This window comes from Fringilla coelebs, assembly GCF_963513975.1.
Source record: "Fringilla coelebs genome assembly, chromosome: 3".
Classification (NCBI taxonomy): Eukaryota; Metazoa; Chordata; class Aves; order Passeriformes; family Fringillidae; genus Fringilla; species Fringilla coelebs.
The window spans coordinates 2,352,202-2,379,755 of record NC_140030.1 but is presented as its reverse complement, the minus strand read 5'-3'; the positions used below and the strand labels follow the sequence as shown (position 1 = coordinate 2,379,755).

Below are 27,554 nucleotides of genomic sequence, written 5' to 3'. Positions count from 1 at the left end.
GCCAGAAACTCTTCTCTGGTTCACTTAGAACCCAAAACTGGTAAATTTTAACCAGGGATGGGACTTTTCTCTACAGGTACTTGGAAAGGAATAAATGTGGAATTTTAACCTTTAATCCTTAATCAACCCTCACTTGGAAGATACCAGAAACTCTTCCTGAGTTCACTTAAAACCCAAAACTGGTGGATTTTAACCAGGGATGGGATTTTTCCATGCAGGAGAGGAGTAAATGTTAAATTCAACCTTTAATCCTTAAAATTCTTCACCTGGAAGACACCAGAAGCTCCTCCCAAGTTCACTTAAAACCCAAAACTGGTGGATTTTACCCAAGGATGGGATTTTTACTTGCAGGTGAGGAATAAAGGTTATATTTTAACCTTTAATCCTTCAAAGGATGCCAGAAACTCTTCTCTACTTCACTTAAAACCCAAAACTGGTAAATTTTAACCAGGGATGGGATTTTTCTCTACAGGTACTTGGAAAGGAATAAATGTGAAATTTTAACCTTTAATCCTTAATAAACCCTCACTTGGAAGACGCCAGAAATTCTTCTCCAGTTCACTTAGAACCCAAAACTGCTGGAATTTAACCAGGGATGGGATTTTTCCATGCAGGAGAGGAGTAAATGTTAAATTTTAACCTTTAATCCTTAAAAACCCTCACTTGGAAGATGCCAGAAACCCTTCCTGAGTTCACTCACAACCCAGAACTGCTGGAATTTACCCAGGGATGGATTTTCCCTGCAGGTACTCGGAGAGGAGCCTGACCAAGTGCGTGGGGATCACCATCGAGACGCGGCCGGACTATTGCCTGCGGCCGCACCTGAGCGCCATGCTGGCCTACGGCTGCACCCGCCTGGAGATCGGCGTGCAGAGCGTCTACGAGGACGTGGCCAGGGACACCAACAGGTATGGGGGACAGCAGGGCTGGGACAACATCCCAGGGACACCAGCAGGGCAGGGACACCAGCAGGGCAGGGGGGCCATCCCAGGGACACCAACAGGGCAGGGGCTCCATCCCAGGGACACCAGCAGGGCTGGGACAACATCCCAGGGACACCAGCAGGGCAGGGACACCAGCAGGGCAGGGACACCAGCAGGGCAGGGACAACATCCCAGGGACACCAACAGGTCAGGGGGGCCAGCCCAGGGACACCAGCAGGGCAGGGACAACATCCCAGGGACACCAGCAGGGCAGGGACACCAGCAGGGCAGGGACACCAGCAGGGACACCATCCCAGGGACACCAACAGGTCGGGGGGGCCATCCCAGGGACACCAACAGGGCAGGGACACCAGCAGGGCAGGGACACCAGCAGGGCAGGGGGGCCATCCCAGGGACACCATCCCAGGGACACCAACAGGGCAGGGGCTCCATCCCAGGGACACCAGCAGGGCTGGGACAACATCCCAGGGACACCAACAGGGCAGGGACACCAGCAGGGCAGGGACACCAGCAGGGCAGGGACAACATCCCAGGGACACCAACAGGGCAGGGACACCAACAGGGCAGGGACACCAGCAGGGCAGGGACACCAGCAGGGCAGGGACAACATCCCAGGGACACCAACAGGGCAGGGACACCAACAGGGCAGGGACAACATCCCAGGGACACCAACAGGTCAGGGGGGCCATCCCAAGGACGCCATCCCAGGGACACCAACAGGGCAGGGACACCCTCCTAGGGACACCAGCAGGGCAGGGACACCGTACCAGGGCCACCAGCAGGGCAGGGACACCATTACAGATCAGAGACACCATTCCAGGGAATCCCAACTGGCCAGGGACACCAACAGGTCAGGGACTCCATTCCAGTGACACCAACAGGTCAGGGACACCATTCTAGCTGTCCTGGGACACCATTCCATGTCAGGGACACCATCCCAGGTCAGGGACACCATTCCAGGGAATCCCAGCTGGCCAGGGACACCAGCAGGTCAGGGACACCATTCTAGCTGTCCTGGGACACCATTCCAGGTCAGGGACACCATTCCAAGAAATCCCAGCGGGCCTGGTTGGGATGGGCCCCAGTCCCAGCTCCTTCCATCTCAGAGATTGATCCAAGTCCTGTCCAGACTTTCCTTGGACACTCCCAGGGATTCTCTGGGAATTCCAGCCCAGCCAGGAATTCCCACCCCATCTCCCCCTTCCCAGCTATGTTGGGATTTCTCCTGAAATTTGGAGAGGATTTTTCCCCTGTGCAAATCCCACTTCTCCCTCCTTGCTTCATCCCTGTGCTGGGAAAAGGTCGGGAAGGGAAGGATTTGGGGTGGGAATTCCTCCCTCCCCTCCTTCAGGGACCTTCCAGCTCCTCCTGCCCCAACCCTTTCCATGGACACAGAATTTCTCCACTGCAGGATCCAAGCTGCTGGAAGAGCAGCTCCTGCAGCCTGGGCTTCCATCTTGTCTTCCATGGGCTTCCCATCCCATGGGATCCTGGAATTCCAGCCTGGGCTGGCTGGGAAGGGACCTTCAATCCCATCCCATTCCAATCTCCACAGCTCCTGCTATCCCAGGGTGCTCCAGCCTTTCCTTGGGCACTCCCAGGGATTCTCTGGGAATTCAGTCTCAGCCAGGAATTCCTTCCCAATCCCACCCAATCTCCCCTTTCCCAGTGGAAGCCATTCCCTGTGTCCTGGCCCTCCATCTGTTTTCCCAAGTCCCTCTCCAGCTCTCCTTCCCCTCAGGAAAAGGCTCCAAGGATTCCCTGGATCCTTCCCTGCTCCAGTTGGGCATTCCCAGCTCTCCCAGCCTGGCATTGGATCCATTCCCACCCCAGCTCCTCTCTGGGAAGGAATTTCAGGAATTCTGTGGGACCTGGGGATTCCAGGAAGGGTCTCCCTTCCCTTTTCCATCCTGGAATTCCATAACAATCCCTGGGGATGGATCCTGAGTGTCCTGGATCCCAGGAATGGTTTGGGATTATGGGATCCATGAACCCTCAATCCCATCCCAAAGTCCCAGGGTGATCCAAACCCACCCTGGGACACTTCCAGGCCTCCAAGGATTTGTGGGAATCCCATCTCAGCCAGGAATTCTTTCCCAGTTCCCCCAACCCCAAGCTCCCCTTTCCCAGTGGGAATCCATCCCCTGGCTCCATCCTTCCATCCTGTCCCAATTCCCAGCTCTCCTGCAGCCCCTTTAGGCTCAGGATGGGGCTCCAAGGATTCCCTGGATCCTTCTGGATTCCTTCAGCTCCTCTTTCCTTGGCTCATTCCCATTGCACAGAAAATTCTGGAACATTTCATTTATTTCCTTGTCAAAAGAAATGAACCCCAGCCCCTTCCCAGCCTCCTTTGTGGGCAAAAATGGAATTTTGTGGGTTCCTTTCCTCAGCAGGAGAAAATGGAATTGTGATGTTTTAGTTGGGACTCAAATCCTTTCCTTGTGTTGTACATTTGGTTTTTTTAATGTGTTTTTCCCCTGTTTTGTCCAACTCTTTTTTTTAATGTATCTCTTCTTTCCCTTTTATAGTCTTTATTTTTAATGTATTCATTCTTCTCTGTGTTTCACACTTTTTTTTCAATGTTTCCATTCTTCCCCTGCATTGTCCACCTCTTTTTGGTTTTATTTATTCATTCTTTCCCTGTGCTGAACACCTCTGTTCCTAATGACACCATAAATAAATTCAATTTTGGGAGGTAAAACCCAGGGATACCCCGCAATTCCCACATAAATCACAATTCACAACCTTTATTTTTGGGCTGTTTTCCACCTTTTTCCCTCCTCCAGGTGCCTTTTTGGGACAGGAGAGGTGACACTGGCCAGGAGTGCCCGTTGAGAGATTCCCCAAAGTCATTCCAGGCACGCAGAATCCTTGGGGATTGCAAAAAAAAAACATTTCCAGGAGGAAATATAATTCATTCCTTGTCACTTTAGCCCAAAAAAACCATTGTGCTCTGTAGGAAAATGTGAGATATTTTCTTCACCCCATCCCCCAAATAAATAATTTATTTATTTCAAGCCTGATAATTCTGAGATTTAAAGAAAAAAAGCTTTTTTTCATAAATCACAGGCAGAGAGATGCTGGCTCCATGGGCAAATCCCATTTCTGTCCATTCCCCCCTCAAAGGCACCAAAGCAAAGCTGAAAACTTTGGGGGCATTTTCTGCTCAGAGACCCCAAGCAGGAATCCCAAAGGAATTGGGATCTGGATGGTCCCAAAAGCTGAGAAAATCCATTTATTGAGGATTTCAAACTCCTGTTGCCAGGTGGTTCCCTCCTCTGGACAGGGCAGGGTCTCACTCTGAATTATTACAATTTATCCATTTAACAATGAATTCCTCATCAGCTCTTAAACCCCCTTTCCCCCCCTAAAAATCCATTTTTAAATCTTAAAATAATTCTCTTTTCCACCTCAAATTGGATTTTTCAAGGCTTTTCCCAGAGCTCCTTGCTCTGAATTTTAGAATTCCTAAAAGGCTCCTCAACTTTTTGGAGCAGTGACTTGAAATCCACTTTAAGAAAAAAAAGGTGATTCATGTTTTTTTTTTTTTCTCCTCTGTTGAAACGACCTCGTTTTGCTTCTGTTGTGCTTTGTGTGTGTGTGGGGGGATGTTGTTTTTTTGGGCTTGAAACTTTTTAATATTTCCCTGGTAGCAAAATGTCAGATTACAACCAATTAGGGTAACAGTTTGGAAATTACTTTCTATTATGTTCCATAAGTCATTAGTGAGGTTTCTGAGTGCTTGCAGTGGCTGTGAGGCAGAAAAATATTCAAGAACAGAGCTAGGCATCAAATAATCAAGTTATTGATGCAGCTCAAATTCCACTTCTAATAAGAAAATAATTTTTATTTATGAAGCAAAGCTCCTGTTTGCTCCCCTCAGGCTACTCAAGGTCTTGAGTGATGCTGTCCTTGAAGAGTCTCAGAAAAACACTGTAATACTCCTGAAAAAAAAATCAGAAATAAAGCTGGGTTTAAAGCTGCACAGGGGGGCTGAATCTTCTGGCAGAGAGAGGAAAAGATCCTTTAAAAGATATATAAAATAAAATTAATTCAGGGTAAATGAACACAGGGGTGGCCAAAGGGAGGTGGATTTTTTTATCCAGAGGGATTTGGAGGAGGGGGAAAAAGAAAATCACCTGCAGAGTTCATCTGGGTGCCAGGAATTCCAGGAGTTGGGAGGAATTAGGATTGGAATTGGAAATGGAAATGGAATTGGAATTGGAAATGGAATTGGAAATGGCAATGGAATTAGGAATTGGAATTGGAATTGGAATTAGGAAGTGGAATTGGAATTAGGAACTGGAATTGGAAATGGCAATGGAATTAGGAATTGGAATTGGAATTGGAATTAGGAAGTGGAATTGGAATTAGGAACTGGAATTGGAAATGGCAATGGAAATGGAATTGGAAATGGCAATGGAATTAGGAATTGGAATTGGAAATGGAATTGGATTTGGAATTAGGAACTGGAAATGGAAATGGCAATGGAAATGGAATTGGAATTGGAAATGGAATTGGAAATGGCAATGGAATTGGAAGTGGAATTGGAATTAGGAACTGGGATTGGAAATGGAAATAGAATTGGAATTCAAAATGGAAATGGAAATGGAATTAGGAATTGGAATTGGAATTCAAATTGGAGTTGGAAATTGAATTGGAATTAGGAATTGGAATTGGAATTGGAATTGGAAATGGAAACAGAATTGGAAATGGAATTCCAATAGGGAGGAACTGGAATTGGAGGAGTTGGAACTGGAATTGGAGTTGGAGTTGGAACTGGGAGGAACTGGAATTCCAGGAGTTGGGAGGAATTGGAATTGGAATTGGAAATGGAAACTGAATTGGAAATGGAATTCCAATAGGGAGGAACTGGAATTGGAGTTGGAATTGGAATTGGAGTTGGAGTTGGAACTGGGAGGAACTGGAATTCCAGGAGTTAGGAGGAATTAGAATTGGAAATGGAAATGGAATTGGAATTGGAAATGGAATTCCAGTAGGGAGGAATTGGGAGGAACTGGAATTCCAGGAGCTGGGAGGAAAACCGGGATGGGAGGGGATGGAAGTGCCCTGGAATGTCCAGGAATGTGGCAGAGTCAGGATTTTGTGGGAAGATTTTTCTCCTGTGCTGGGAATCTCCTGATGGGAGACCCAGAGGTAGAAGGAAAAAGGGATTTTCTCCAGAACTGTGGGAAATTCGCCCTTTTTTGGGGCTCCAAATCCCCCCAGGATTTGCTCCTGCAGGTGTGGGGTTTGGGTTGGTGGCAGTGTGGCAGAACCTGGAACCCTCCTGGAATCCCAAAATTTGGGGAGTTCATGGAGTTCATGTTTCTCCAGAAGGGATTTTCAGGTTGGCTGCTTTTCCTTGTTCCCATCCCTTCTCCTCTCCTGCTGTTTTCATTGTTGTATTTATGTTTTTATTCCTGTTTTTTTCTGAGGGACCCCAACCTGCATTTCCAGCCTGGATTTCCATCCTGGATTTCCAACCTGCATTTCCAGCAGCTCTCCCAAATTTCTCCCTCTGTCTGCAAAACCCAGAGCAGCTCCTTTCCTGCAGAATTACCAATAATTTCAGTGCTCACCAAACCCCCTTTAGGCTCAGTTTTACCTCCAGCCACAGCCCAGACTCAGCCTCCCAAGGGGATGATCCCAGCTGGACACAGGAATGGCTTCTCCTGCTTTTCCTGCTTTTCCTGCTTTTCCTGACCCTTCTTCCCTCTCTCCCCAGGGGTCACACAGTGAAGGCTGTCTGTGAGTCCTTCCACCTGGCCAAGGATGCTGGTTTCAAGGTGGTGGCCCACATGATGCCAGACTTGCCCAACATGGGGCTGGAAAGGGACATGGATCAGTTTTATGTGAGTATTTAAAAAAAAAAAAAAAACATCAATTCCCACTTTTTTCCCCATGGAAAACTCCCTGCTCCATTACCAGATTTGTTTCTAAAGGGCAAACAATTTAAAAATATTTTTTTTTTAAAAAAAAAAGAAGGTGGAAAAAAAAAAAAAAAGAGATTTGTTGAACTACTTCATCCAGAAAATTATATCCCTGTCTCATGCAAGCCTGAGTCACTGGGGTCCCTGTGGGAAACAGCTCTTCCCAAATTTACTGAGGCTCCTGCTTTTTTCCAAGGTGCTTTTCCCTCTTGGATTTAGAGTAAAAACACAATTCCAAGTTGAAAAAATCCTCTCTGGAAGGTAATTAATTGCAAATTAATTACAAAATTAGAGAGTGTGTGTGTGTTACAAAGCGTTTTGGCTCGGCGCTGTTCAGTTTCTTTGTCAATGATGTAGAAGGAAATATAAAATTATTCCTGGGGAAAATTGGAATGAGAGGAATAAAGAGCAAATAGTGAGCAGTGCAATGATTTAACCACTTTGGTAGATTTTCAGGTTTTGTATTTTTTTTCTTATCTGAGTCAAAATTGGATGGTTTTTTTTTAAAATAGTGCAGAAATTGGAGTCGTGCTGGAGGAATCCCAGGGGAAGGTTGGGCTGGGTGCTGTCTGGCACTAAAAAATATCAGTGTAATGAAATATATTGATTAAAAATACAGGCAGAAAGCAAAAAAAAAAAAGCACTTCTGGAATAAAAAAAACCTGGAAAATGCAGCTGTACAGGGCAGGAAGGGGATCCTGAAAGCTGGGGCAGGAACCTTTTTTTGAGGGATTTTGTGCAGAATTCCTTGAGTTTCTCCTAAATAAAATGTCTGGATTTTTGGCCAAGGTGAGAGACTGGAAATGATGAGCATAAAATTCCAAATTTCTGCTCCAGGAATTATTTATATTATTTATATTAATTATCCCGCTCCTGGATGATTTTTTTTTTTTTTTGCCATGCTCTGGGAATTGGAGTGTGGACATGAACACAGAATTTTCTTGTAATTCTTTGTGATTCAGAACCCAGCAAAAACCTTGAATCCTTCTTCCCTTGACATCTCATGGAATTGCAGCTGGAATTCTGTGGGATTGGTCTGGAATTTGTGGTGAAAAAATGAAAATAATGACCAAAAAAATGGGAAAAGCCAATCTTGGGCAGGATCAAACAAAGAGGAGACCAAAATCCGAGGTGGAAAACTGAGGAGGGAGGAATGACTTCAATTTTTTTTTGTAATTAATTTAATAATAATTATCCTTTGCTGCTTATTGGTGATGAGTGGTTAAAGAACTTCTGCTCTTGGAATTGCTCCTGGTTCCAAATTTCACTGCAGGAAATCTGGGAATCTGTTGGGAAGGTTGAATTTCTGGGCTGTGATGGGAAGGATGGTGCCATTCTGAGTTCCATTTGTGCACTAATGACAATTTTCCCAGAAATTGGAGAGGCAGGAGGGGAAGATTTTGGAATTGGGGGACGAGGATGAGGCTGGAATTGGGAGAGGAGGAATTTAAAATAAAGGTGGGGAGAAGAGTTGAGGATAGAAAAGGAACAGAAGGAAGAAAGGTCATTACCCCTTTCTCATCTTCATTTAAATGCTTTATAATTCATTTTTTAAATTAATACCAGAGAATAAAACACCAAACCAAACTGATTGATTTGTTTCCCAGAGCGCTGGTGAACATAAACCCAGATAAATTCCTGGAATTCCTTTATCCCCAAGGATTCAGTCTCTCTTTCCTGCCTTAAAATTTTATATCCTTGTTTTGAGTTGATAAAACTCAAAAAACTCAAAAGAGTCAGAGCCTCTGTACGTGTTGGGCTGTGTAAATGTTACCCCAGGCTGGTGAATATTTGAACATTTCTGCTGCAGAAATTAACGAGGATCCGAGTGCAGGGGACTTCTTAAAGTCATGGAATGGTTTGGGATGGGATTTGTGGGCCTTCAGTCCCAGCCCAGGGACACTTCCCACCGTCCCAGGCTGCTCCAGCCTTTCCTTGGGCACTCCCAGGGATTTTCTGGGATTTTCAGCCCAGCCAGGAATTCCTTCCCAAATCCCATTTCCCCTTTCCCAGGGAATTCCCTCCATTCCCAGCTCTCCCACCCTGGCATTGGATCCATCCCCATCCCAGCTCCTCTCTGGGAAGGAATTTCGGGATCCAGGGGCTTCCCTGGGAATTCAGGACTTCCTGGGAAGGTCTCCCTTCCCTTTTCCATCCCTGAATTCCATAAAAACCCCTGGGGATGGATCCTGAGTGTCCTGGATCCCAGAATACCGGAATTGTTTGGGATTATGGGATCCACAAACCCTCAATCCCATTCCAATCCCACCATCCCAGGGCGCTCCAACCTTTCCTTGGACACTCCCAGGGATCCAGGAGCAGCCACAGCTTTTCTGGAAATTCCATCCCAGCCTCTTCCCACCCTCCCAGCCAGAAATTCCTTCCCAATCCCACCCCAGTCTCCCCTTTCCCAGTGAGAGCCATTCCCTCCATCTCTTATCCCAAGTCCCTCTCCAGCTCTCCTTCCCCTCAGGAAAAGGCTCCAAGGATTCCCTGGATCCTTCCCTGCTCCAGTTGGACATTCCCAGCTCTCCCAGCCTGGCATTGGATCCATCCCCATCCCAGCTCCTCTTTGGGAAGGAATTTTGGGATCCAGGGGCTTCCCTGGGAACTGGGGACTCCAGGCAGGGTCTCCCTTCCCTTTCCCATCCCTGAATTCCATAAAAATCCTGGGGGATGGATCCTGAGTGTCCTGGATCCCAGAATCCTGGAATGGTTTGGGATGGGATCCATGGACCTTCAATCCCATCCCATTCCCGCCCCAACACCTTCCCTGATCCCAGATTGCTCCAACCTTTCCTTGGACACTTCAGGGATCCAGGGATTCTCTGGGAATTCCAGCCCAGCCAGGAATTCCTTCCCAAATCTCCCCTTTCCCAGTGGGAGCCATTCCCTGTCCCCAGTCCCTCTCCAGCTCTCCCAGAGCCCCTTCAGGCTCTGAGCTCTCCCTGGATCTTCCCCTCTTCAGGTGAACATTCCCAGCCCTCCATTTTTTGTCATTTTGGGGGGACAATCCCAGGTCTTTCCAGGGATCTTTATAAATCTTTTGAGGTAGTTCTAATTAACTTTGGACAAAATAATTTCATTTTTTGTGAGCCCTCCCCCTCTCCAGCCACTTCCAGCTCAGCACAAAGTCGGACACAAAGGAGCCAGCTTGACTTTAGAAGTTGTGAGCACCTTCAGCACCAGTTGAAATAATGATAATAAATCCAGGGGCTTCTCCTGGGAGGGGAATAACTGCTGATGGTGCTGACCTTGGCCAGGGAACGCCGGGCAGGTGATTACGGCGCGGCAGAGCGAACGTCCCCTCTGTCCCTGCTGCCCGATCGATGGCCGGCCCCTGCTGCTGCTGCTGCTGCTGCTGCTCCCAGCACGGCCTGGCCCCTGCTCGGGGCTCGGGGTGGGAGAGCAGCTGCTGCCTGCATCCACAGTCCTTCAGAATGCTCTCATGGCTGAGGGTGGATGTGTCGTCTGTAGGTTTTTTGTTAATTATTTTTGCACTGAGAGGACCTTGATTGCATCCCTGTGGATTGCATCCCTGTGGGTTTCATCCCTGTGGGTTCCATCCCTGTGGGTTCCATCCCTGTGGATTGCATCCCTGTGGATTGCATCCCTGTGGGTTCCATCCCTGTGGAATCCATCCCTGTGGGTTCCATCCCTGTGGAATCCATCCCTGTGGGTTCCATCCCTGTGGAATCCATCCCTGTGGGTTACATCCCTGTGGGTTACATCCCTGTGGATTTTATCCCTGTGGGTTCCATCCCTGTGGATTGCATCCCTGTGAGTTCCATCCCTGTGGGTTCCATCCCTGTGGATTTCATCCCTGTGGAATCCATCCCTGTGGGTTCCATCCCTGTGGTTTCCATCCCTGTGGTTTCCATCCCTGTGGATTTTATCCCTGTGGGTTCCATCCCTGTGGTTTCCATCCCTGTGGATTGCATCCCTGTGGATTCTATTCCTGTGAGTTCCATCCCTGTGGGTTCCATCCCTGTGGATTTTATCCCTGTGGGTTCCATCCCTGTGGGTTCCATCCCTGTGGATTTTATCCCTGTGGGTTCCATCCCTGTGGTTTCCATCCCTGTGGATTCCATCCCTGTGGGTTCCATCCCTGGAAGTGTCCCAGGCCAGCTTGGAGAGGGCTTGGAGCAAGCTGGGATAGTGGAAAGTGTCCCTGCCCGTAGGAATGGGATGAGCTTTAAGGTCCCTTCCAACCCGAATAATTCTGGGATTTTTTTGCACTGAGAGGTTGTGGGTTCCACCCCTGTGGATCCCATCCCTGTGGGTTCCACCCCTGGGATTCCATCCCTGGGATTCCATCCCTGTGGAATCCATCCCTGTGGATTGCATTCCTGTGGTTTCCATCCCTGTGGATTCCATCCCTGTGGATTCCATCCCTGTGGTTTCCATCCCTGTGGATTGCATCCCTGTGGATCCCATCCCTGTGGTTTCCAGTCCTGTGGGTTCCATCCCTGTGGATTCCAGCCCTGGAAGTGTCCCAGGCCAGGTTGGACAGGGCTTGGAGCAAGCTGGGATAGTGGAAAGTGTCCCTGCCCGTAGGAATGGGATGAGCTTTAAGGTCCCTTCCAACCCGAATAATTCTGGGATTTTTTTGCACTGAGAGGTTGTGGGTTCCACCCCTGGGATTCCATCCCTGTGGATTCCATCCCTGTGGATTGCATTCCTGTGGTTTCCATCCCTGTGGATTGCATCCCTGTGGATTCCATCCCTGTGGATTGCATCCCTGTGGATTCCATCCCTGTGGTTTCCATCCCTGTGGATTGCATCCCTGTGGATTCCATCCCTGTGGTTTCCATCCCTGTGGATTGCATCCCTGTGGATCCCATCCCTGTGGGTTCCACCCCTGGGATTCCATCCCTGTGGGTTCCATCCCTGGAAGTGTCCCAGGCCAGGTTGGACAGGGTTTGGAGCAAGCTGGGATAGTGGAAAGTGTCCCTGCCCATGGGAATGGGATGAGTTTTAAGCTTTAAGAATCCCAGGTAATTCTGGAATTCTCTAATTCCACGATTTTCCACAGAAAGTGCCTTTTTCTCTGCCTCCACTGCAAAATTTCAGTTCCCTTTCTCTCTCTGATCCTGTGTCCCACTTCCACTCTGTTTTTTCTTCCCTCTTCCCCTTGCTTTTTGATCTTTTTATATCCTTGGAGGATTTCCTTCCTCCTCCAGGTCTTCCCCACCCCATTCCACACACCGGGAGAACGCCACGGGGCGGCAGGGAACGCGCTCCAGAAAACCTCAATGACCACAAACCCCCCAGAAAAACCAAAAACAAACCCTCCCAAAAGCAGACAAAGCCCAGCAGAGCCTCACCAGGCAGGTGGTCAGAGAAAATAATTAGAAAAACGGGCAGGATAAATCAAGGGCTCAGCGGGAATAATGGAATTGTCACCGGAGCGGGCGCCTCATCTCGGCTCCACCCCGGGGAGGGATGAGGCTGCTCTGGGGGGGAAATGCTTGGGAGGATCCATGAATCACATTTGGCAAGCAGAACTTGGGATTGGAGCAAAAATTAAAAAAGAAAAAAAATCCAAAATTTTGGGAGGCTGGAGAATTCCTGAGGTGTTAAATGCTGGCTCGGTAGAAATGGGAGAATCAAAGATTTGGCTGCTCTGGGGTGAATATTCCTAATAATGCTGAAAAATATGTATATATCTGTTATTTATAATATATTTTATACATTAATATATATTTATACATTATAAATAACAGATTTATTAATTGGGACAATATTGCTGTGCCTGCCTTAATTTTATTTTTATGGGATTTGCTTGAGCGTGGTTTATTGGTGCTTTTCCTCCTGGCTTTGAGCCCATCTCAGACAAACCCCTCAGAGGTGAAATAAATCTGGGAGAAAGGAAAAACAGGGAAGAGAGGCAGAAAATTGGGAGTTTGGAATGTCACAGGAGGGGGTGGATGTTGCCCAGAACCATCAGATAGAAAAAAAAGTTCTTTTTTTTTTCCTTGAGGAAATCCCATGTGTCCATCTAAAGCCTCACATAAATAAATAAATAAATAAATAAATAAATAAATAAATAAATAAATAAATAAAATTTAAATGAATAGTCAAATATAAAAAATAAATTAAATTATGAGGGCAAAACCACAGGCAGGGCCATTTCATGAGGACAAGTATTTAGCTAAGGAGATTTTTTTTTTTATTCCCATCTGCAGAGCCTCTCCTGTGTTCTTTAAATAAAACACAATCACTGAATGAGTTCAGCCTGAAAATTCCTTCTCTTAGTCATGTGTCAAGATGGGATTTTTATATATTTTTTTTTTCTGGAGGAATTGCAAAATAAGCAATTTCCCAGAAATGAGCTAATTTTAGTGCCAGGCCTGATGCATCTGGGATCCGAGTGATGCAGAGACCTCCTTGTGTTGAACAGGAGGGGGAGAATGAGAGGGAAATTATCTGAGGGGAAAAAATAACATTAAATTATCTGAGGGAAAAAATAACATTAAATAATCTGAGGGAAAAAATAATATTAAATAATCTGAGGGGAAAAAATAGGGTAAAATAATCTGAGGGTGAAATAATCTGAGGGGAAAAATTAAAGGTGAAATAATCTGAGGGAATAATTATGGTGAAATGATCTGAGGGGGAAAATGAGAGGGAAATGATTTGAGGAGAAAAATGATTGAAAAATAATATGATTGAAAATAATATTATAAAATAAAATAATAAATTATTGAAGTAATTTGAGAGGAAAATGAGGGGGAAATAATCTGAGGGGGTAAGAATCTGAGAGGAAAATGAGGGTGAAATAATCTGAGGGAAAAAATTAAAGGTGAAATAATCTGAGGAAATAATTGTGGTGAAATGATCTGAGGGGGAAAATGAGAGTGAAATGATTTGAGGAGAAAAATTATTCAAATAATATGATTGAAAATAATATTATAAAATAATAAAATATTGAAATAATTTGAGAGGAAAATGAGGGGGGAATAATATGAGGGAAAATGAGGCTGAAATAATCTGAGGGGAAAAATAAAGGTGAAATAATTTGAGAGGAAAATGAGGGTGAAGTAATCTGAAGGGAATAATTATGGTGAAATGATTTGAGGGGGAAAATGAGGATTAGATAATCTGAGGGGGGAAAATGAGGGTGGAATAATCTCAGGGTGAAAATTTAAGGTGAAATAAACTCAGGGGGAAAATGATGGTGAAATAATCTGAGGGAATAATTATGGTGAAATTATCAGGGGGAAAATGAGGATTAAATAATCTGAGGGAAAATGAGAGTGAAATAATTTGAGGAGAAAAAACAGGGTGGAATAATCTCAGGGGGAAATGAGAGTGAAATAATCTGAGGGAATAATTATGGTGACATGATTTGAGGGGAAAAATGAGGATGAAATCATCTGAGGGAAAATGAGGATGAAATAATCTGAAGGTGAAATAATCTGAGGGATTAATTTTGATGAAATTAACTGAGGGGAAAATAATCTGGGAAAAATGAGGGGGAAATAATCTGTGGGAAAATGAGGATGGAATAATAGGAGGAGGAAAATGAGGGTGAAATAATTGTCCTTTCTTTTTCCAAAGTGGGTGACGTTACCTCCAAACATTTCCAGCTGTAAATAAGATCTTGCTTTTCCTGAGGGCTCTGGTTTTTCTCAAGGAGATGAAATCCATAATGAAACTAAAATATTGCACCTCTATCAGGAGCTTTTAATAACTGTAATAAAAGACAGTTCAAGTGCTGATCTGCATTGATTTTTGCTCCTCTGGGGAGACAGTTCCCTGTGTTTTTAAATATAGCTCCAGAGTGTTTAGTGAGGTAAACGATTTTCCTTTCACTTCCCTCTAAACATCTCACTGAAAAGCTGTGATTTGCAGGTGGTTTTATGTCTGAAAATGTGGCTTTTTCCCTTTTTTTTTTTTCCTTTTTTTCCTTTTTTTTTTTTTTTTTGTGGGTGTTTAACACTCAGTCCTGCAGTTCCTCAAGCTTCTCCTGGAATCTCAGGAAATATTCCTGCTCAGAAGCTGCCTCAATTCAGAAACATTTATGGTGCTGTGAGCTGTGACCAAGGCTGGGGTAATTTTTATGTTAATGAGGGTGGTGGTAGCAAGGAAGAGGCTATTTCTGGAAACTCTTTTCACACCTAATTGCTCTCATATTTCTGTGGGTAAATCACCCACTCCTGCAGAATTGTGGGCTCAGGAACTTTGAGGGTTGAGCTTAAATCAGGAGAGGCCAAGGATGGGGTTTTGGTAGCAGAGAGATCTTTTTGTGTTGCACAGAAGCAGAAAAATTTGGGATGTTGTGGGAGAAGGGGCTGGGATTGTTCACCTGGAGAAGGGAATGATCCAGGGAATCCTTGGAGTTGCTTCTAGAGCCTCAAGGGGCTCCAGGAGAGCTGGAATTTGGGAAGGGCTGGAGAAGCCAGGGAGTGGCTCCAAAGGGGAAATTGAGGAGGAATTCCCAGAGGAGCTGTGGCTGCCCCTGGATCCCTGGGAATGTCCAGCCTGGACAAAGTGTTGGGCTTGGAAGGGGATCATCTTTCAAATCCCTTCCCACCCAATCCATTCCACCATTCCACCATCTGGAAAACTCTGTGGCCGTGTGGGAAATTCTGCCTTTATTCTGCTCTCAGACTGCCGCCTTTGTCCCTGAAAATCAGGATTTCTTTCCCCTCACAAACCAGCAGAGTTAGGAAAATGCCAATCACTGCCTGCCTGCAGCCTCCCATTCACAAAAAGCTCCTGCTCAGTGAGAAGGAGCAGCTCAGGCCCTTTTCCCACCTGAGCCAGGGATGATTTCTGCACTTTGCAGCCCCCACGCCCCGTGGGTTGCTCAGGCTCATTCAGCCACTCTCTGTTCTGGGGCTTTTTACACCAGAAAAAGCCAGAATTTCTTTCTTTCTTCCTTCCTTTCTTTTTTGATTTTTTTTTTTTTTCCATTCACAAATTGTTTTCTGGGGTTTTTTTTGGTTTTTTATTTTTTCACTGAGGCCCCTTGCTGCTGAAGTCAATGACGAACATATGGCTGGCAAAAATAAAGAAATAAAAGGATGGAAAGTGCAAATTTTCCAGGCATTTAGGCAAAGACAGCATCACTCAGTAAAATACCTATTTTAGTACAGATCACCATCAACTACCGAGTGGAGAAACCACAAGAGCTAAATTAGATTTTTGAGGGCTTAATTGTTGCTTTTGTGTGGGTTTGTATTCTTATTTTTGAATTCAAAAAGCAGAATGGTTTTGCTGTCAGCATTTGGGGGGGCTGAGTGAGATTGGGGTTGTTTTTAATCCAAACCAGGATGGAGTCGCTGTGGATTTTTTTGGGGGGGAGAGGAGACTTTTGAGGGATCCACACTGTTTGAGACAATGAAAAATGCTTTATTTCCTGTGCTGAGCCCAAGGGGAATGCTGACCCTCCTAGAAAGGGGAAAAAAAAAAGCCAGGAGATGAAAGCAAAGGTGGGAGTTGGGAGCAGATTGATGGAGGAATTCCCCCGGGTGTCTCGGGGATGGATGGAGGCGGGCTCGGAGCACCTGCAGATGGGGCAGCTCCGGGCGCTGAGCGCAATCTGGACAGCTCTGCCTGCACCTCCAAGGTCAGCCTGCTCCTGCTCCAGGAATTTTCCAAGTGTCTCTCCTGGTTATTTCATCTCCAGCTCTCCTGGGTTGTGTCCCAGCAGGGCCAGGATCTCCTGGTTTGGGAGAGGAGAACTCCCCGGCGGGGTGGGATCCCGATATTCCAGGGGGGATCAACCCTGGAAGGGCAGGGATGGGAGGCAGGAGCGTCTCTGCTCAGTGTTTGCTGGGTTTAATATGGAAAATGTTCCTGCTGCAGCTGGAGTTGGTGGGGATTCACCTTGGAGCTTGGAAAAGCTCCCTTCGACCTGGGGGTTTGAGGGTTTGGGGGCTGCTGGGGAAGGGAGGGGATGGAAAAGCTTCCAAGGTTCTTCATACAGCAGGGAATCTGCTCTTCTTACCCAAAATATTTCAAAATGTGGGAAATTCTGGAACAATCTGAGGTGTTTTAGGTGCTGGTGACCCTCAGTCACTTCTTCTGTCACTTCTTCTTTGGCTTGGTGGTTTCCCTGACAGGAAATTCCAGGCACTGGAAGGGTTTTGTTGTCAGGCCGTGGATGGCCAGGAAAGCTGCAGCAATTCCCTGGAGTGTTGTCCTCCCTCCCTCCCTTGGTCATGGAATAGTTCACAGGAGATGGAAATTTTTGGATCTTTGGGAGTTCCTCCCCTCAGTCCCATCCATGGGAGGTTTTGCTGTGAGTGCAGATGTTGAGAGGAAACGATTTGGGATTGTTCAGGTTGGAAAAACCCCTAGGGATTGAAATCCCTCCAGGGATGGGGATTTCACCAGGGATCCACATCCCCCAAATCCACATGGATTGAAATCCTGAATCCATGAGCCCTCAAATCCACATGAATGTGAAATCCCTCTGGGGATGGGGACTCCACCACGGATCCACATCCTCCCGGATCCACATGGACTCTAAATCCTGGATCCACATCCCCTCAAATCCACATGGACTTAAATCCTGGATCCACATCCCCCCAGATCCACATGGATTGAAATCCTGAATCCATGAGCCCCCAAATCCACATGGATTGAAATCCTGAATCCATGAGCCCCCAAATCCACATGGACTTAAATCCTGGATCCATGAGCCCCCAAATCCACATGGATTTAAATCCTGGATCCATGTCCCCCCAAATCCACATGGATTTAAATCCTGGATCCATGTCCCCCCAAATCCACATGGATTTAAATCCTGGATCCATGTCCCCCCAAATCCACATGGATTGAAATCCTGGATCCATGAGCCCCCAAATTCACATGGATTTAAATCCCTCCAGGGTTGGGGACTCCATCATGGATCCACATCCTCCAAATCCATGTAGACCTAAGTCCTGGATCCACATCTCCTCAAATCCACATGGACTTAAATCCTGGATCCACATCCCCCCAAATCCACATGGATTTAAATCCCTGCAGGAATGGGGACTCCACCATGGCCCACATTCCTCCAAATCCATGTCGGTTTTCAATCCTCCAGGGATGGAGACTCCATCACAGATCCACACCCCCCCAAATCCAGGTGGACTTAAATCCTGGATCCTCATCTCCTCAAATCTACATGGACTTAAATCCTGGATCCACGTCCCCCCAAATTCACATGGACTTAAATCCTGGATCCATGTCCCCCCAAATTCACATGGATTTAAAATTTCTGCAGGGATCGGGACTCCACCACGGATCCACATCCCCCAGATCCACATGGATGTGAAATCCTTCCAGGGATGTGGACTCCACCACTGCCCAGGGCTGGAAAACCCTTTCCAAGCAGGAATTATTCCTGATATCCAACGTGAACCTCCCCACGTGTAGCACGATGCTTTTTCCCCTCTTGTATCGCACTCCTGGAGGGAATTTTAACAGAAACACTGGAATGGACAGGAAGGCTTGCTCTTTGAGCATGGAACTAAAGATAAAATGGTACAAAACCAACCTCCCACCTTCAGATAAATCTGCCAGGTGAACCCTCTGTTGTGAAAGTCCGAGGTCGCATCCTTGAGAGGTCCCGGAGTGTAAAATGTCCATTTCCATTTCCAGCCCGGCAGGTGCCGAGCGCTGCCCCAGGCCCTGGGTGTTCCCGGGCTGCTCCAAAGGCACGGCAAAGGCACCCTGGAATCTGCATTTCTCGGTCACTGGGCCATTGTCTGCGCCGCTGAATGCAGATCCTATCGTTAGGGTTTTAATTAGCCCGGCATTGACGGGGAAATGCAAATGGGGCCGGGAAAATGGAGCCGCCTTTTGGAGGCACGAGCTGCTGTTAATGCACGTAATTAAAGCGCTAAGTGATTGTTCCTTCCCCGCGGAGCCGCCAGTGTCACTCAAGGCTGGAGCTTTCAAGTGCTATAAATAATCCAGCTGATGGAGATAAGGGATGGAGTATGGAGAGCTCAGATAATGCTCGTCTTATTCACAATTTGAATTTAATCATCTCCTTTCAGGCGGGGGCTGCAGCGTTGAAGGAGCGGGTTGAGGGGCACAGTCCATCTCCAGTGGCCGTTCTGGTCATTCAGAAATAGGTTTTTGGTGACCTTTAGTCTGAGCAAATCCCGGCGTTTTAGTAAATTGCTTTCAGAAATTGCTGCTTTTATCCCCTAACCGGTATCTCCTCCAGCAGTTGGGCACCTGGAGAGCGAGGAGATTAAAGGTGGCCAGTGAATCTTGGGGCTGTGAAATGTTCCAGTGGAATCCCATGAAATCACCTTGCTTTTCTCCTTTTGGTGAGCTGCAGCTTTCTGGGTTTTGGTTTTGTTTTTTTTTTTTTTTAAGCAGATTTCTCATTCATTGCTTGCCCAGCGTGGTCAGGAAAATCCGATTAAAACCTCCAGGGTGGAATCTTTGAATTTTGGCTGATGCTGAATTTGGGGGTGGGGCCGTGGGGATCCCAGATCCTCAGACCTTTCCCGTGGGTCGGGGTTTTTCTGACTTAAAAGGTTTTTGCACAAGCACTGGAAAGGGAAAATACTGAAATTCAGGGTGTCATCTCCTGAGTCCATCTCCTGTCCCCTCCTTGGAATGAAAGGATCTTCCCCAAAACAAACTGTTCCACGATTCTGGGGTTGTATTCTGATTTAACAGAACCTTTGGTTTCCTCTAATCCCAATTCAACAATTGCAATGTCACTGAAAGCTTTTGGTGGGAGTTGGGAAAAAAAACTTCCATGGTTATTATTTACTGTGAAAAAATCCTCAGGTTTTGTCTAATTGAGGAATGTTGTGGGGAAATTATATTTTAAGGTATGGAGGGGTCCATATGAACCTCCAGGTTTGAGTTTCAGCTGATCTGACCTTTATTAACTTTATTTAAATTTAAATTTTTACTTTAATTAAATTGCAGTAATCTCTCATATCCTGCCCATTGGCCAGACCCCCAAATTTACATTTACCTTCAGTAAATCTTAATTATCTAAAACTGTTAAATGCCTCAAGGGGAGAAAACCCCAAGGAGGATTGATTTAGCAGCTTTGAATTTGGAATATTCTCTGTCCTCTGGGATTCAGAAATTTGGGATCTGCCCTCCCTGGGTCATCTTTAACCTCTCCCTGTGGAGCAGCCATGGATTAGCCCTGACTCAGCCTGGAGCTGATGGAAAACCTCCAGAGCTGCCATGGATGGTGGCCTCTGGAACAAATATTTTCAGGATTCAATTTGTCTTGGCAGGAAACAGCTCCAGAGGGTTTTTATCAGCCCCAGACACCTTTAAAGGTGTCTAATTAAAAAAAAAAACAAACCAACCACAAGAAAAGGCTACAATTGCTCCTAAAGCTTGGCACGTGTTGGCATTTTCTCCTTCCTTTGTTTCAGGAGGAACTGAATCAAAAGCAGTTTGTGAATGGGGAAAGGTGGAGCCTCGAAATGTTGGGATTTGCAGGGAAAAGGGGCTGGGGAGGAGCAGCACTGCCACTGGAATTAATTACTTGGGGATCAGCTCAGGAGAGTTCTGAGGAATTAACAGGGGAATCTGTGGGTTTGTAAAGGCCAGAATGATCAGCTGGGTGCGTGTTCAAACGTCAGAGGTGCACAGCAGTGAAGGGACAGAATCCAGGCTGGGGTGAGCTGGGCTTTGTGGGAATGTTGGTGAATCATTCCCACTTTGGGATGACAGGGAATATTCACCCAGGCCCTGCCTGGAGTCTCTCACTGACCCCATCCTCACCCAGACTCCTCCATCCTCCCCTGCCTCAGTGCCAGAGCACTCAGCCCGCTCACATCTCCGTCCTTCTCCTCATTTTCCATCAACCACCCACAAAAAGGGGAATTCAGCCCCTTTGGGGCTGGCTGAGGGCAGCCAGGATCATTTTCCTGGCCCTTTGGGAGTTGAGTTTTCCTCTCTTTGCATCTGGGGCTCGCTCAGAAGGAACTGAATTGACCCAGAAATCCAGCAGAAGCCTTGGAGTTACCCCTGGATCCCTGGGGGTGTCCAAGGCCAGGCTGGACGGGGCTGGGAGCAGCCTGGGATGGTGGGAGGTGTTGGGCTGGGATGGGATGAGCTCTGAGGTCCCTTCCCACCCCAACCACTCTGATCCCACTGACTGTCCTTGCTCCAGACCTTCTTTTGTCTCCCAGGCTGTGTCTGAGGGCTGAGCTGCCTGGAAAACCCAATTCCATTTTCCATCTCTGTTCCCTGGAGCTGCAGAGGAGCCTGGATGCTCCAGGCTGGGTCCAGCCCTGGTTTGGGCAGGGAATCAGCCAGGAAAAACCTGGATTATTGGGATCCCTGATCTTCTTGCCGTGCTGGTATGGGATCTCGTGTGCCTTGGAGCTGAGCTGATCCGTTCTGGGGGTTTGATCCTGGAGAAGTTTGGGATTGGGAAGCACAGGGAGCCAGCAGAGCTGCTGGGAGAGCTGGGAATGTTCAGCTGGAGAAGGGAAGGATCCAGGGAGAGCTCAGAGCCTGAAGGGGCTCCAGGAGAGCTGGAGAGGGACTGGGGACAGGGGATGGAGGGGCAGGACACAGGGAATGGCTCCCACTGGGAAAGGGGAGATTTAGATGGGATATGGGGAAGGAATTCCTGGCTGGGCTGGAATTCCCAGAGAATCCCTGGATCCCTCAAAGTGTCCCAGGAAAGGTTGGAGCAATCTGGGATCAGGGAAGGTGTCAGGGTTGGGATGGGATGGGATTGCAGGTCCATGGATCCCATCCCAAACCATTCCAGGATTCTGGGATCCAGGACACTCAGGATTCATCCCCAGGGATTTTTATGGAATTCAGGGATGGAAAAGGGAAGGGAGACCCTGCCTGGAGTCCTGAATTCCCAGGGAAGCCTCTTGATCCCGATATTCTTTCCCAGAGAGGAGCTGGGATGGGGATGGATGCAATGCCAGGCTGGGAGAGCTGGGATGGGATTGGATCTTGGGAAGGAATTCCTGGCTGGGCTGGAATTCCCAGAGAACTCCTGCATCTCCCTGGCAGTGTCCAGGGAAAGGTTGGAGCACCCTGGGATAGTGAGAGGTGTTTGGGTTGGAATGGGGTGGGATTGAAGGTCCCTTCCCACCCAAACCATTCCATGGTTCCATGATTCCATGACAATTCATGACAATTCATCCCAGCACAGCCCTGGAGCAGCAGCTGGGGAGCCACAGCAGCCATTGACTCACCTGATCCTCCAACTGGGAATTCTATTCCTGCAGGAATGCTCTGCTGGAGAGGGATCAAGTGAGCAACCAGCAATAAATCCAGGCTCAAAGCCAGGATCAGATCTGGTGCCCTGAGGCCGTGTCCTCGCTGAAATCACTTTAATCCTTTCTTGGTTCAGGGTGCCCTGCCTGGCTCCTGGTTTCACTTCTCCTTTAAATCCATTTCATCCTTTCTTGGTTCAGGGTGCCCTGCCTGGCTCCTGGTTTCACTTCTCCTTTAAATCCATTTCATCCTTTCTTGGTTCAGGGTGCCCTGCCTGGCTCCTGGTTTCACTTCTCCTTTGTTGGAATGATTTAATTTTAATCGTCAATTGTGACATTTAATCTGAGAAAAACCCAGCCTGGGTGCTTGGTGTGGGACTCAGGCAGGGAAATCAGGGCCACATTTCATCCTGCTGTTCTCAGGGCTCACTCAGAGTGGAAGGTAACACAGAGAAACAGAACAAATCTGGTTTTCTCCATTGCTGCTCCAGAGCTGTGTGTCCCAGACACGTTGATGAATCCCAGACCGCGGCGTGCCGAGATGGAGGATCAGCACGCTCATCCCTTTTGTTCTAATTCCTGGGACATTAAATGGTGCAAGATCCGTGGGATTCCCACTGGAAAACACAAGGAAAGCACAGATTTGACTCGTTCTGTTGTGTGGCTCTTTGTTCCTCCTGTGGCTTCCTCTTCAAATCCAGAACAGACTTTTCCTTTCCAGAAACACCGTAAACCCATAAATCCTCACAGCTCACCCTAAGCCGGGAATTCTCAGTATTCCCAAATTTACAACCACAAAACCCCTCTGGAAACGAGTCCAGCCAAGGCTCCCAGCCCTAGGGAATGTTTGCTTTGCTCTTTATTTTTGACTTTTTGTGCCTCTTTTTGATCCAACTTGTTGGGGAAGAGACAGGAAAGCCTTAGCACAGGATGGTAATGGAATGATTCTTACAGGCTGTGTGTAAATGCTGTAGGATTTGTATTGTACTAGATTGGGTAGTGGGAATTAGAACTTTCAGCACAGAAGAAAATTTATTGTATTTTAATGGGAACCTCGACCTCTTATTCTTATCCTCTCATCCTCTCTCTCATCCTCTTTACCACGCTCTTGCCTTGTCTCTCTCTCTTTCCCACTCTCTTTACCCCTCTCTCTCTCTTTCCCACTCTCTCTATTTCTCTCTCTCTCTCTCTCTTTCCCACTCTCTTTACTTCTCTCTCTCTCTTTCCCACTCTCTCTGTTTCTCTCTCTCTCTTTCTCACTCTCTTTACCTCTCTCTCTCTCTTTCCCACTCTCTTTCCCTCTCCCAGGCCTGCTCCAGCAGTGGCTGGCAGCTCCCAGCAGGTCCCTGCACCCCGGCCCTTTGCAGTACACCCCAAGTTCCCCGCCCTGGCTGCGCAGATCTCTCCTCTCCATCCTTCCCTGTTGGGGAAGATGAGACAGGAAAGCCTTATAAATACGATTCCCTGGCGAAAGATTTTGAGAATATAGAAACAAAAGCGGGATTGAAATGAAAGCAAGCTCTGAGATCCCTGAGTTACTGAACAAGGGGAGACAATGGTGTGGCCACTGAAGGTGATCCCCTTTGGATGGAACAACACCCTCTGCTTGCAGACAGCTCCAAGGGGCAGAGCAGACCCCACTGGCTTGGCAGAAGGGGCCCAAAGAGGAGATTTTAGGGTTTAAAATGGAACACAGGATGGTAATGGAATGATTCTTACAGGCTGTATGTAAATGCTATAGGATTTGTATCTTGTACTAGATTGGGTAGTGAGAATTAGAACATTCAGCACAGAAGAAAATTTATTGTATTTTAATGGGAACCTTGACCTCTTATTCTTATCCTCTCATCCTCTCTCTCATCTTCTTTACCACGCTCTTGCCTTCTCTCTCTCTCTTTCCCACTCTCTTTACCTCTCTCTCCCTCTTTCCCTCTCTCTGTGTTTCTCTCTCTCTCTTTCTCTCTTTCCCACTCTCTTTCCCTCTCTCTCTCTCTTTCCCACTCTCTTTACTTCTTTCTCATCCTCTTTACCATGCTATTGCCTTGTCTCTCTCTTTCCCACTCTCTCTATTTCTCCCTCTCTCTTTCCTACTCTCTTTACTTCTCTCTCTCTTTCCCACTCTCTCTATTTCTCTCTTTCTCTCTTTCCCTCTCCCAGGCCTGCTCCAGCAGTGGCTGGCAGCTCCCAGCAGGTCCCTGCACCCCGGCCCTTTGCAGTACCCCCCAGGTTCCCTGCCCTGGCTGCGCAGATCTCTCCTCTCCATCCTTCCCGGCCGTCCTGCCCCCGTCTCTCCCCGCCCTGGCTGCACAGATCTCTCCTCTCCATCCTTCCCGGCCGTCCTGCCCCCATCTCTCCTTCACAACTCTTTTTTTCTGTTTGTTTCCCAGGAGTTTTTTGAGAACCCGGCGTTCCGGCCCGACGGGATGAAGCTGTACCCGACGCTGGTGATCCGCGGCACCGGGCTCTACGAGCTCTGGAAGAGCGGCAGATACCGGAGCTACCCCCCCAGCGCCCTGGTGGACCTGGTGGCGCGGATCCTGGCGCTGGTGCCACCCTGGACGCGCGTCTACCGCGTCCAGAGGTAATTCCCGCTGCCCCGGCAGGGATGTGGCTTCCATTCCTCCATTACGGCCTTCGTTAGCGCCCAGCCTTAATTGATAATTAAGTGAAGATATTGGAGCTGTTCCCCCTCTGTGCGGCTGGGAAAGGCCAAGCGGGATGGGGAGGTGGGAAATTGGGAAAGGCATGGAAAATTCCAGGGACAGCTCCCAGGGCTGGGAGGATCCTGAGGGATAATGGTGGATCCTGTGGTGGGTGATGAATGGGATGGATCCTGTGGTGGGTAATTAATGGGATCGATCCCACGGTGGGTAATGAATGGGATGGATCCCGTGGTGGATAATTAATGGGATGGATCCTGTGGTGGGTAATTAATGGGATGGATCCTGTGGTGGGTAATTAATGGGATCGATCCCACGGTGGGGATAATGAATGGGATGGATCCCGTGGTGGGTAATGAATGGGATGGATCCCGTGGTGGGTAATTAATGGGATGGATCCTGTGGTGGGTAATTAATGGGATCGATCTCACGGTGGGGATAATGAATGGGATGGATCCCGTGGTGGATAATTAATGGGATGGATAATGAATGGGATGGATCCCGTGGTGGATAATGAATGGGATGGATCCTGTGGTGGGTAATGAATGGGATGGATCCCGTGGTGGATAATTAATGGGATGGATAATGAATGGGATGGATCCCGTGGTGGATAATGAATGGGATGGATCCCGTGGTGGGTAATTAATGGGATGGATCCTGTGGTGGGTAATTAATGGGATGGATCCCGTGGTGGGTAATTAATGGGATGGATCCCGTGGTGGGTAATTAATGGGATGGATCCCTTGGTGGGTGATGAATGGGATAGATTCTGTGGTGGATAATGAATGGGATGGATCCCGTGGTGGGTAATTAATGGGATGGATACCGTGGTGGGTAATTAATGGGATGAATGCCATAATGGATAATTGGATGCATCCCAGGTTAGATAATGGGATGGATCCCATGATGGATAATGGGATATATCCCATGATGGACGATGGGTGAATCCCATGATGGATAATTAATTGGGTGGATCCCTTGATGAATAATTAATTGGATGGATCTCATGATGGATAATGGGATGGATCCCATGGTGGATAATGGGCGGATTCCATTATGGATAATTAATTGGATGGATCCCATGATGGATAATGGGATGGATCCCCTGATGGATAATGGGCAGATCCCATTATGGATAATTAATTGGATGGATCCCATGGTGGATAACTATTGGGATGGATCCCATTGTGGATTATTATTTGGATGGATCCCCTGATGGGTAATTGGGTGGATCCCGTGGTGGATCATTAATTGGGTGGATCTCATGATGGATAATGGTTGGATCTCATGCTGGATAATGAGTGGATCCCATGATGGATAATTAATTGAATGGATTCTGTGATGGATAATGGGTGGATCCCATGTTGGATAATTAATTGAATGGATTCTGTGATGGATAATGGGTGGATCCCATGATGGATAATTGGGTGTGTCCCCTGATGGCTAATTAGCTGGATGGATTTAATGATGGATAATGGGATGGATCCCATGATGGATAATTGGATTGATCTTATGGTGGATAATTAATTGGGTGAATCCATGATAGATACTGGGTGGATCCCCTGATGGATAATTAGCTGCATGGATTTAATGATGGATAATGGGATGGATCCCATGGTCTGTAGTTAATGGGATGAATCCCATTATGAATAATTAATGGGATGGATCCCATGGTGGATAATGGGTGGATCCCACAATAGATAATTAATTGGATAGATCCTGTGATGGATAATTGGATGGATTTCATGGTTGCTAATTGGATGGATGCCATGCTGGATAATGGGTGGATCCCGTGATGGATAATTAACGGAATGGATTCTGTGGTGGATAATTAATTGGGTGGATCCCATGATAGATAATTAATTGGATGGATCCTGTGATGGATAATTAATTGGGTGGATCCCATGATGGATAATTAATGGGCTGGATTCTGTGATGGATAATTGGGTGGATTTAATGATCCTCTCCCAGGATTCCTCACCTGCCTGGACTCTTTTCCTTGATTTTTCCCTGGAATTGTGGCAGGGTGGGGATGAGCAGAGGGAATTTGCAGAGGAGGAATCAGCTGAAGGCGAGAAACACTGGGGGAAAAAAGTCAGGATTTAGGGATAAAAGTGGAGCTTCTAAATTATTTAAAAATTAATTTTAGCTCAAAATTCTGTTGATTTTCAAGGATAAAGTGAAAGGGCTGGGAAGCATCGTTGGGAAAGAGGCAGGAAGTGAGAATGGGGGATGCTGGGATGAGAGGGAGTTCAGGGAAGTTGGAGATCCAGAATGAGGGGAAATCCAGGGAAGTTTGAGATCTGGAATAAGAGGGAGTCCAGGGAAATTGGAGATCCAGAATGAGAGGGAATCCAGGGAAGTTGGAGATCTGGAATGAGAGGGAATCCACGGAAGTTGGAGATCCAGAATGAGGGGAAACCCAGGGAATTTGGAGATCTGGAATGTGAGGGAATTCCAGGGAAGTTGGAGATCCAGAATGAGGGGAAATCCAGGGAAGTTGGAGATCCAGAATGAGAGGGAATTCCAGGGAAGTTGGAGATCCAGAAAGAGAGAGAATCCAGGAAGTTGGAGATCTGGAATGAGAGGGAATCCAGGGAATTTGAAGATCCGGAATGAGAGGGAATTCAGGAAGTTGGAGATCCAGAATGAGAGGGAATTCCAGGGAATTTGACATCTGGAATGAGAGGGAATCCAGGGAAGTTGGAGATCCAGAATGAGAGGGAATTCCAGGGAAGTTGGAGATCTGGAATGAGAGGGAATTCAGGAAGTTTGAGACCCGGAATGAGAGAGAATTCCAGGGAATTTGACATCTGGAATGAGAGATGGGATGAGAGG

At 47.2% G+C, this 27,554-nt stretch overlaps 1 protein-coding gene across 2 annotated transcripts in view; it reads left to right on the top strand.

Annotated features, from left to right (window-relative positions):
- ELP3 (elongator acetyltransferase complex subunit 3) overlaps positions 1 to 27,554 on the top strand; it is a 95,696-nt gene that overhangs the window by 33,434 nt on the left and 34,708 nt on the right. For both annotated transcript variants that reach the window (XM_084203665.1, XM_084203664.1), the window contains exons 8-10: positions 747 to 908; positions 6,673 to 6,799; positions 24,444 to 24,637. In XM_084203665.1, coding sequence (XP_084059791.1) covers positions 747 to 908; positions 6,673 to 6,799; positions 24,444 to 24,637 — 483 coding nt within the window. The remainder of the gene's footprint in view (positions 1 to 746; positions 909 to 6,672; positions 6,800 to 24,443; positions 24,638 to 27,554) is intronic.